Source organism: Gymnoscopelus microlampas (genome assembly GCF_963454915.1).
Source record: "Gymnoscopelus microlampas genome assembly, chromosome: 6".
Lineage (NCBI taxonomy): Eukaryota > Metazoa > Chordata > Actinopteri > Myctophiformes > Myctophidae > Gymnoscopelus > Gymnoscopelus microlampas.
In genome coordinates this window covers 29,319,031-29,331,174 of record NC_139943.1, presented here as the reverse complement: position 1 = coordinate 29,331,174, position 12,144 = coordinate 29,319,031, and the positions used below count along the sequence as shown (strand labels likewise).

Below are 12,144 nucleotides of genomic sequence, written 5' to 3'. Positions count from 1 at the left end.
TCTTAGGCTTATGTTATCGACAGACGATATTTTCTGCATGGATCAAAATCGTGTGTGTGTGTGTGTGTGTGTGTGTGTGTGTGTGTTCCAGATGGAGATTGAGAAGAAGAAAGTGAAGAAGATAGCAGAGCAGAAGAAGGCAATGGACAGCAGGCTGGAGCAGGAGATGAAGAGAAACACTGATCTCCAAAAAGAAATGTACAGGTGACACCTTACCTCCTCCACCCACCCTGCACAGCCTCCACCCTTACGGCAGAACCACTGGCCCCCATGTGATGTGTACCTCGTCCTCCAGCCCAGTAGAGCGCATTCCTTCCTGGCTTACGTAACACTGGTGTTAGCTCTCTGTGTTTCTGCTACAGAGATGTGGTTTGGATCTTCAAAATACCTGTTGTGTGTGTGTGGTGTAAAGGCGGTTACACACCGGCGAATATACGCAAAATTCGTTCCGAATAATTAAAAGACGCTTTTTAGCTTCGCTTTTTCGCTCCATGGAAGCTTCCATTGACTTTATAAGGTTTTTTTTATTTTTTTATTATTCGCATGAAAAATTCGCCCCCGGTGTGTAAGGACCTTCAGGTTAACCACTTAACCCATTAAGACCTGTGTACTTACTTTGCCATAATGTAAAACCAAATATTGTCTTCAATAGTTGCTCTTTTGATTACAAATTGATGATCCAAAATAGTACATTGCACGGAGAAACAGGTGTCGAAGTCAAACTGTGTGTGTGTGGGTGTGTTTTCCAGGCTACGTACTCTGTTGAAGACAGCGAAGAAGAAATACCGGGAGCAAGAGGGCGGGGGAGCAGAGTTTGGCTCCTCCCCCATGAGCAGTATGAGGATGGAGACTGGACGATACAATCAGACTGACGGCGCTGTAGGACGCATGAAGGAACAGGTCCGTTTATGACAGTGGCTCTCAAAGTGGGGTCCAGGGACCCCCCAGGGGCAATTAAGTGGGTTCAAGGGGTCCCCAGCTAAATGTGTTGATACAGCATCAAAATCACTTTAACCACTTTAACCCCTATATACATTCACTATTTTAAAATAGCCGATCTACAAGCTCGCAACCAATTAAATGTTCTCAATGCTTCTCATGTATTTTGTAAATTATTATAATACCTCAGATTTATACGGTATCGCGCTTCTCTATGTACTCAAAGTCACTTTACGTGGATAAACAAGAATAGACAGAGCTTTATTGATCCCAGAAGGGAAATTCAGTCACCAGTCAGTTAACAGCAGTTCTACAAAAATAACACAAGGCATAAGCAGCCACATCAGTTGTACAATGCTGCAATACTGTTTACCAAAAGCACTGGATAGCAGCAGCCCTCTCAGTGAAATTAAATTGGGGGCTTAATTTTGTAAATTTTTGTGTCAATCCAGAAACAGGATTGTGTCCAAGTTATATTGCATTAACATATTCTACCATACAGATTGGACAAAATAACATTTTATTCACTAAAATAATTACATAATAGAGCTTTAACTATAATAACTCTGCTACAGGTGGACGATCTGCAGACGCAGCTGGGCAGGGAGACGTCTCGCAGTAGAGAACTGGACAAGCTGAACGGAGATCTGCAGCAGCAGCTCTCCTCCATGAATGGTATGAGTCGCAGCAACGACAGGCTGGAGAAGGCAAACAGGTAGGGACAGCTATCCACATTCTGTTGTAAGAAGGGCTGCAACTATTGATTCTTTTTTTGGTGATTATTCTGTCGATTGCTTCTTTGTTTAATCGAATATTCGTGTTTTTTAGTTTTATGTTTTTTATATATTTCTCAACGAATTGATCGACCACAAGCATTATTTTTATACTTTGTCGCACAACGGTGTTGTGCAAAAATAGTTAAAATAGCTGCAAGCTATTTTACAAGCAGTTGTAGATCAGCTCTTCAGAAATTCTTTGAAACTTTTAGTCTATAACATCCCATCGATACCCATCGGTACCAACAGACAGCTGGAGGATGAGCTGACAGGCCTGAGGCGCCAGGCAGAGGCTGGCATGCTGGACCCGGGCCAGGCGGAGCAGTACCGCCGTGAGGCTGAGGACAGAGCCCGCCTGGAGATCCGTCAGAAACTGGAGGAGGTTAACCTCTTCCTACAGGTGAGCACACTGCAGGTCCCATAACAAGTTTCAATTAACGATGATGACATTTTTTTATTTTACCTTTTTTAAAGTTTTTTATTAATGGGTTTTCGATTATTGTTTGGACCCAATGTTTTATACAATTGTGTCAATAAAGTAACTAACTACTTTCAACAACACAAAAACATAAAACGCACAACACTTTCAACAAACCATAGATCAGGGCCTAATCTATTAGTGACTTTGGACTTTAGCCTAATCATTTGGCTAAAGGCCAAAGTCACTCCACCAGTTTTTCACCATTTATATATTAACTGCCACCCTTTTAAGGAAGGAAAGTGAACATGCAGTATTGTACTGTACATTCCACTCAGGAGCAAATGGTATGATTTATTTTTTACTTCCTGAAACATTTTTATGCCATATTTGTAACAAGCGTCATTATTTGAAGGGTACAACAGGAGAGAAACTACTTAGTAGCCAACTTGTTCCTCCAGATTAATAATCTGTCTAACCCGTAATAGTCTTTTTAGCACAATGTTATGGATTCATGATTAATTAATTGCTAATGAGTGAAAATGTGTAATATCCATATTCCCTACTCCAGACGCAGGCCGCCTCCCAGGAGGCTCTGGACCAGCTTAAATCGGCCAACGAGTCCAACGTGCGCTCCAGTCTGGAGCAGAGGATCCGGGAGCTGGAGACAGAGCTGTCTCGCACCCGCAGCACCCAGCAGGACAGCCTCAGCCAGAGGGACAGCACCCGCACCGAGCTGGATCGATACCGCCACCTCTACACAGACGAGCTACGCACCCGCAAGTCACTGGCTGCCAAACTGGAGAGGTGAGACCCACACCACATTGCACAGTTTAGATCAGTGTTTCTCTCAAAGTGGGGTCCTCCAGACATTCCCCACTCCCCAGGGGTCCTTGAAGGGGTTCCAGGGGGTCCCCATCAAGATTAGTAATAGGCTCCAGCATTTAAAAAATGGTTAAAGATTTCATCCGATTTGTAGCAGAACGTACTGTGACGTGTTGTGAGCTTGTAGATTGGCAAATTTCCCTATTCATCGTTTGATGAATTATATGGGGCTTAAGTTGTTAACTAACTAAAGCCCTGTACGCACTACACGATTTTAAGCCTATTTTAGCCCGATTTGTCACCCCCGACAAAATTCCTGTGTCGGGCCCGATTATTATTATTTTTTTTAATATTTCTTTATCCCACGATTTTGTAACCCATATTTTTTCACCCAGTGCCAATTGCCTATGTAATCCCGGGCGCTACTCTCCCTCTGCCAGCCTAGAGAGAGCCCAAGCTGAAGCTCATGCCTCCTTCAATGCATGAGGAGCAAGCAGGCCGCTTCTTATCACCCGACAGGGGGGAGGTTCCCTGGCTAGACGTAGCGCGTGGAAGGAACACGTTATGCCAACCAGTTCCTTTCCCCTCCATCAGGCGCCCTGGCTGACCAGGGGGAGGCAGTATAGTGACCAGGATTATTGGATGTTTTTGTGAGGGTACCTACCCTAGGAGACACGGGGAGAACATGCAAACTCCACACAGAGAGGCCCTTTCGCCAACCCCACCTAGGGTATGGGCACTGATGACGTGGAGGGCCCGATTATGAACTTAATTTGTCGGAGGGCCCGACAAATTAAGTTGGTCAATTATAGAATCTCCAGTGCGCTGCTGCACTCTCCAGTGCGCACTGCCTACATGGCAGTCATACTATAAACTTTATTATATAACCTACAAAAGCATTATGGTTTAAAGTAATTAATTTATAATGCCGCATCCTTTATGTGTAAAGCCCCGATGTTGTTTCTTTTATATTTTTTGTCCGTGGTCGGGTAACATTATTGATTATGGGTCCATTGGACTGGCTGTAGGCTATTTGGATTCTTATTGAGGAGTTTTTTTATACGTTTTCCATGTGGATCTCGTTTGGATTTACTTAATTATTCCAAGACATCCAAGTGAGTGACACCAACACACACACAGACACACACACTTAGTAGCGCGCACACACATACTGTATTACACACAAATGTCTTCCCTCGCACTCCCTCTTCTTCTGAACAAATGTTGCCTATTATTATTCTTGATTGTGCTTCTACTGAAATATTAACCAACAACATAGTAAATGATTATTCTTGATTGTGCTTCTACTGAAATATTAACCAACAAAATAGAAAATTATTATTCTTGATTGTGCTTCTTCTGAAATATTAACCAACAAAATAGAAAATTGTGAAGGTTACTTTAAATTGTATTTGTATTCATATCATAGGGTCCATGGTTGTGCACACAACATTTTAATTTGTTTTGCCCCTGAACAATGCCAATGGGACCTGTAGCTCTGGTCCATAGCGTTAGAAGGAGTTTTCCACTCCTTCTAACGCTATGGACCAGAGCTAGGACCATTGGAATGCATTATGCAGTACAAAGTAACACCCAGAAAATAGCCTAAAATAGAAAATAGACAAATTAACACCCAGAAAAAGCCACAACTGAGCACATTTCGATCTATAATCCCAGATCTCATTTGAAAACAATATTAAGAGTATGTGAAAGCCATTTCAAATGTTTATACTATTGGAATCCCACAGGTGCTCCAAATAATTAATTACCCAGGCCAGTGCGTCAAATCAATGATGCTGTCACTCCAGTGTCGGAGCTGGTCTGAAGCACATGGGGTAGCTTCCCTTAAACCATTGCATGTAGGCTACTATTGGATGTTCAACCAAACAGGTAGGCCTACTCACCGGTACAGTAACCTACTAGTTCTGCCGTATTTTGCCCACCTGAGCCCCAGCCCCCCACGTTTAATAATGCTACTCATTATGTAGGAAAGCTGTGGACACTGCTGTGCACAGAGCCACAGCCCTTCTACTTATAATAGGCCTGTACCTACTAATTCTAATACAAATATTAAGCTACAACTGTGCAAAATCGATAGTCATGTGAGTTCAAAACTCACTTAAAAACTTAATGTTTCCATTCAGGACTTCATGCACAAAATCCAAAATGCGCATACTGATTGAAGAAAACCCAGTTGGGTAGCTACAGAGCGCAAAATACATAAATAAAAAATAAATAAATCATCCACTTGGCCTTGGCAGTGCGCTTCTGAATGATTCTATGATATGCATATGCACTATGATGCACAATATTTTTGACCGTGTCCCCCGATCTTGCGCAATGCACTATGATGCACAATATTTTTGACTTCGTCCCCGATCTTGCGCAACATCTCGGAGATGATTGATGGTGTAGTGTGGCCAGTCTCCCGACAAAGAAACGGCAAGGATTTATTCCACTATAATCGCATAGTGTGACATGGTACGTTGTGAAAGACAATAAAAAGACGTGTAATGCAGAGTTTTCCAAACAATGGGTCGGAACCCATTTTTGGTTACTGTATCCTTTTTTATTTGTTTATGGGTTTAAATGTACTATATTTTACAAAAATATTATTTCAATAGATTCTCAAACATTTTTTTTTATTGTTTTTAGGGAAAAAAATGTGTACGTACAAGCTCACAATGCTTTGCGATGTGACGCATTTTGAGCTTGTAGATCGGCTATTTTCACTATTTATATATTTAATAGGGCTTAAGTAAATAATGTCTTTTTGTACCTGTGGGTCCCGGGGAGACACCAAATGTATCTTTTGGGTCTCAGCTGAAAAGGTTTGGGAACCACTGAACTAATGAACCTGTGTTGCTGGCTGTTCACCCTCCCGCAGGTCAAACACCCGTCTTTCCGATGCCAATGCCAAGCTGCTGAATGAGCGCCACCGCACCAAGTCCCTGTTCAGCAGCAGCCTGGGAGGAGTAGGGCCATCGCAGCTGGACATGAGCTGCCTGGGGGGCTCCCCCACGGGGTACGGGGCCTCGCTGGGGCCCCTCAACAGGAGCCTGGGCTTAGGGCTGCCCCTGCTCAGCCCCATGTCTGAAGGACACAACAGTTCAGTGGAGGATTACCTGGCCAGGGTCAGCAACCCCCTAAACACGCACACGCACGCACACACACACACACACACACACACACACACACACACACACACACACACACACACACACACACACACACACACACACACACACACACACACACACACACACACACACACACACACACACACACACACACACACACACACACACTCACAAACTCACACACAAAGTTATGAATAGCACACTACAAAAGAATGGAGGAGCAACCTCTCAACATAAGCCACCACCTGTCCATTGAGTTCAATGGACAGGTGGTGGCATCTCGTGACCACCACTATTAAAACAACACAGTGTGACGTCACGTTCTCTATCTATATAGTGTTTAAGGGGCCGTGTTCCACAGAAAGTGTATTTTGAGCTGGCAGCGCCTGTCTGCCATGCATTTCTATTGTAAAGACGAGCTGGAACGCCCCTCTTCCCAACGCCTGAGCAATGAGCATCACGTTTTAGCACTCTCTGTTTCCAGCATTTTTTGGTTCGCTTTAAGCTAAAAAGTAGTTCAACTTTTGGAGAGGAGCGCTGCTCATCAATGTCACGTTTGATCCTCCTGGCTGTGTGTGAAAACGTGATCATCTAAGACCTGTTTTCTCACCCCTCCCGTTTGTATGCGAGAGCTAGCGAGAACTTCTGGGAACTCAGATTATTTAAGAACTGACTTTGAATCGTTACCATGTTTACAGTTGTTTCTGCTAGGTCAGGGGTCTTCAGCCCATGTACCCCATAGCTGAGAGAGAGATGAATCATCGACCCCCAACTACATATTGGATTCATGTTAAATGTGTATTTTTAGACATTTAACCACTTAAACCCTCAATAATTTGTCGACTTGACCTTTGGCTCGGTACTTGGTCACGGACCCCCCATTGAAGGCCCCTGTGCTAGGATATTTGTGCTAATGGCATGATGTTGAAGCACAGTGACGGTTGATGGGTTTGGACATTGCAGGTATAAATAAATACTCAGTGTGGTTTACTCAGAAGCGTTGTGGACATGATATCTAAAGTGTCCCTCTTCTCAAAAACGCATTCTGTGAACACGGCCCCTTAAGGGGATGACTTGATGTGCTGTTGTCCATTTTCCATTGCCATACTGTGGTCTGTGTCTGTAGTGTTATCTGTGTGTGCAACTGGTGGCTGTTTATGTAGAAGAAGGTGCTTGTTATGCAGCGGCGAGTTTAATATGAACTGTGATTGTGTCCAATGTTGTTACAGTAGGATAGTGTCTGGAGTAATCAAAGTAACATTAGTTAATTAACAAATTAACTTTTTTCCTATTTAATTTAATCTATTAAAAAAAAACTGACTACACTAATTGCTCACTCCAGGCGATCTTCCTTCCCTTACCTGTTACTAAACATTCTTCCTTCTCTTCTGTTTCATCCTGCACCATGTCCCTAATCGACAGTGGCGTATGCCAAACATAGCAGATCTACAAAGCTCACAATGCGTGTGATGCGACGTGTTCTGATCTTGCAGATCTGCTATGTTCGGCACGGGTCGTACCACTAAGTATAAATCAGGCTTCAGTCTTCGGCCTAATCTTTTCTTCTCTCTCTCTTATGGTAGCGGGACTTTAACCCTTTAACGCCGTCTCTATTTCTCACTCCTTCAGCTTCTAGCTCAAAAGTCTGTCTCTCACCTCTCGTCCCTTCAGCCAGACTCATAACCAGGTGTGTAGGTTGTGTGTAGCTCACTGCCTGTGATTGGCTGATTGGACTGTTTTGTTTGAACCCCGTCCCCTCTCCACCCCCACCCCTCTGGGCTCACACTCGTCTCCACACAGCCAATAGGCTTTCAGGGTTCTCGGTGAAGGACAACCCGGGGAAAGTTGTTTGTAGTTTTAAAAAATTGCGATTATCAGGCCTGAAAACATCATGGAGAAATTAAGTTGAAATATAGTTGTATACACTCTGTGGCCATTTTATTAGGTTTAAACCTACTAACAGGTACGTACAATCCCGATTTACCATCCTTTTTCGAGGTTTGATGAGTTGCAGATTCAGAGATGCTACACGCTCATATTGTGATGCGTAGCTTGTAGATGTTGTAGAAATTTTACTCTTTGTGCAAGTTCAAATTTGACTTGACTTATAATTTGTCGCACCACGCTTTCAACACCTTTTTCAGTTGAAAATACATTTTTGTTATGAGTGAAAGAGATATGCAGCAAAGTATAAATCAGCCTGAACTGTGGTATGTTTTGGAATTTGATTAGTTAGAATGTGAACTAGGAATTAGGCACTTGCATATACTTCAAGTTGTATCACATCAAACTGATCCTGGACAAAAAATGTAAATCCAGATTTCTTCTAAACCCCTTTGATGTCTCTGTTTGAGTCGGACTTTGTGATGCTGTGACACATCTGCTATGGCATTTCACCATATTCCTATTTTATTTTTGTTTGCCAACAGCTGCACCAAGATGACCTTTGCAATCAGCTTGGTTGACATTTACTGAATTGGACTGAAGATATTTGAACCTTATTCAGACCACACAAAAACACTAATACGGTGTACTTAAATTAAATGATATTACAACCAGAAGATTATTTTTCAATTTACTCTCGTTCCTATGTCGTCACTGCCAGTCATTGCATTCAGTAGCTCCTGTGTCCTGCAGAAACACTGCACTGATGCATTGCTTGCATGCTCCCATGCAGATACTCTGCACTGATGCAGAACTTGCATGCTCCCATGTTGTCCTGTGTTCTCCGTCGTATCTCTGCTTTTCATTTAAGTGTTTTGGTTTATTCTGTAAATGTCCGCTGTAAAATATTTACAGTATAATCATTAAAGTCATACTATGTTTTTCAATTAAACAAGTTATTTTTTATATAATCTTTCACTGGTAGGCTATATTTTTCAGAATAACCAACCATTCCACAAAAATGAACATTTCTGATGGCCCCAGACACAGAAAATGACGTAGGCACCGGAAATGTACCAGAAATGTATTTTAATGTTAATAAATACCGTTTGTGACTCAGTCTGGGCCCTATCTGGCCTTACCCCTTATGCCTAAACTTGTTTGCCACTTTTTACTATTTTGAAAAACGTTTTAAAATAGTGAAAATAGCCGATCTATTGTAAAATGTTTTTCAAAATAGTAAAAAATGCTTTCAAAGTTTAGGCATAAGGGGTAAGGCAATGACATGGCATTACCAGTAGGTGTCAGCAAAAAAGACTGAAATGAATGAATGTTAACACAGTATGACTTTAAATGTGGATTTATCATAGTATTGTATTTGTGACAAATATCTCCATCTGTGTTGAATTGTACATATTTATTTAACTGCACAGCTTTCTTTTTTTTAGCTTATGCATTACTTACTAAATTCACATGATTGAATTGATTTTCTTCCTTTCCTCCAGATGCGAAGTGAACTGGAGAGAAACATATCAAGGGAACTGGCTCAGGGTGAGTGTGATGTGGAACATCTAATCTCATCTTCCCAGGTGGGCGCTCAGGTGGTGCATGGATAAAGGACCTGTCCACTGGGGGGGGGGGGGGGGGGGGGGGGCAGTTAATTGAACTCATCGATGTAATAAAGTAGAAAAATAATCGATAATTATGTCATTATAGGGGAAAAGTTCAAACAAAAAGTTCCAAAATTAGCACAGAATTCCTCGGCTCCTGTCATATTTCTGTGGATCACAGCTACAGTACTGGCCCGTAGACATTTACCTAACCACTTATTCCCTATATCGTCTCTGTCTGGTGGAAACTCATATGTCCAAAACTGTTGCCTTTCAGGATTCAAATTCAAAAACGGCAAAAGTAGCAGCTCAAACTCAAAAGCTCAAAAGGCGTCGCTTTGCACTGCGTTTTGAGCTTGTAGATCTGCTACTTTTGATGCTTTTGTGTGACGCTGTAGTATGATCAAGTAGGGCGTTAATTTACGAATAAACTCAAAAAGTTAAAGTATGAAGGTAAGAGGTTTCTGCCTGACAGCAACGATATACATCATTGACAGGGGTCTGTTCTTGGAATAGGGATGCTAGAGTTGATGTGGTTATAACTGTGGCCTCTCTCTCTCTCTCTCTCTCTCTGGTCCCCAGGGAAAGCAGAGTTGGAGGGCAGTCCGACCCGCATGTCCCCAGTGGGCTCTGCCTGTGGAGTGGAGCTGGACCCCGTCAGCAGGGCCACACAGGACTACCTGGAGGTACTGAAGAAGAACTACATGATCTGAACACAGCTGGGCTGGACCACCACGCTGCCCGAAGGGTCAAAGGAGTTAGGGCTGGCCGGTATGGACAAAAGCAAATATTTCAATATTTTTTCACCGAAATTCCTCCATACCGACCTTGTGACGATAATATTGTATTGTTACGATTACATGATTTTATATTTTCATTTTATTTAAAAGATTTTCATTTCACAACGTATTGCATCGCGATCAGCATATTTTCTTGCTATTTTTGAATATTTTGGAAAATGTTTATATAACATATAAATACAAATATTTATATATATATATATATAGTATAAATAGGGCTTAGGTGATTAAAACCAGGAAAATCAACACTTATGTCATTTCACGATATGATGATATCCAAAGATCCCAGTCGATATCTAGTCTCGCATCATGATAACGACGTCATATCGATATATTGCCCAGCCCTAGTTCAAGTTTATGTCCAATGTTTTCACTGATAACCTCCACAGCTAAACAATCAATCACTAAGGCATAATTTATGTTTTGGCGGAAAAGAAAATAATGATGTATTTTCAACAACAAAACAAGACATGCAACGCACAACGCTTTTGCCAAAGCACAGGTTAGGCTAAAGGCCAAAGTCACTACACCAGTTTTCCACCATGTATCCTTTAACTCCAACACTTTTTCGGAAGGAAGGTGAACATATTGTACATTGCACTTACCCACTCAGGAGCAAATCGTCACTGTCGGGTGGAAACCTTGTATATCCAAAATCTTTTCAGGAAATGTAAAATTAAAAAAAGAAGATGAATCCAATGTAGATTTAGTCACAAGCTCTTTTGAGCAACACTCTTGTATGCCAAACGAGGGCCTTAAAATACGAACAAACATAAAAGGTTGAAAATGGAAATACAAGGTTTCTGCCTGTCAGCAACGGAATGGCATGATTCCTTTTTTTTTCTTGAAAACATATTTATGCCATATTTGTAACAAAAGTTATTATTGATGGGTACGACAGGAGAGCAACTCTTAAGTATTTGTTCCTCCAGATGAATAATTTGTCTAATCCATAATAATCTTTTCAGCACAGTGTGCGTGTGTATATACAGTATATAGTATCGTTATTTGGGTTTTTAATCTGTGAATATTGGTATGGAGATAAAGTGAATTTCTAAGTATTGGATGTATGTATTATAAGTAAGTAATATTGCCAAGATATTATATTTGGTACGTGCCATGTAACGGTGCAATTGCTCTGTCTTGGTCTTGTTTTATTTGACTCATTTGAGTCTCCTGTTAATGTTTTGTTTTTTTGTCTTGTTTTTTAACAAACATGATATACTTGAATGAGACAAACTAGAATATTCTCTGGTTATTGAAACAGGGTCAAACCAGTTATTTCAGAGGTTTGCTTAAGAAAACAGTATTTTTCTTTTTCTAAATGAAAGGCATAACAATATACTGTACTGTAACAAAAGAACATTATATAAGGGACAATATCAAACGCCTGTAGAATACAGAAGATCCTGAAGTTGTGAATAAAACTGAGCTTATGTCCACTGTTCATATCTGGATGTTACTCAAGGCATACAGGGCAAGTGATAGAAATAAGAATAAACTACTTACTGATCTTTACTGATACAATTCAGGTGTTCGTAGAAACAGGCCTTTGCCTCTGCTTTTGTTTTTAATGTGGGTTGTTTTTTCTTTTTTTAAGGCTTAGTTTTATATTGACAAAGACTTTTTGCATGATTTTAGTTTATTATACAGTAGTTGTAAAAACACACAAAACTGTTTCAGTTAGTTATTTTATTTTTAAGCCATTTTTTTTCCTTTATTCTTTACTTCATTAGTTTTAGTTAACAATAA

At 41.1% G+C, this 12,144-nt stretch overlaps 1 protein-coding gene across 6 annotated transcripts in view; it reads left to right on the top strand.

The window, feature by feature from the left end:
- ankrd26 (ankyrin repeat domain containing 26) overlaps positions 1-11,796 on the top strand; it is a 55,630-nt gene extending 43,834 nt beyond the window's left edge. For 5 of the 6 annotated variants that reach the window (XM_084060939.1, XM_084060943.1, XM_084060942.1 and 2 more), the window contains 8 exons: positions 92-204; positions 750-900; positions 1,515-1,654; positions 1,965-2,115; positions 2,705-2,940; positions 5,846-6,092; positions 9,488-9,533; positions 10,175-11,796. In XM_084060939.1, coding sequence (XP_083917065.1) covers positions 92-204; positions 750-900; positions 1,515-1,654; positions 1,965-2,115; positions 2,705-2,940; positions 5,846-6,092; positions 9,488-9,533; positions 10,175-10,305 — 1,215 coding nt within the window. In that variant the 3' untranslated portion in view covers positions 10,306-11,796. The remainder of the gene's footprint in view (positions 1-91; positions 205-749; positions 901-1,514; positions 1,655-1,964; positions 2,116-2,704; positions 2,941-5,845; positions 6,093-9,487; positions 9,534-10,174) is intronic. The other variant, XM_084060940.1, reaches the window with a different exon arrangement.
- Positions 11,797-12,144: the final 348 nt, after the last annotated feature.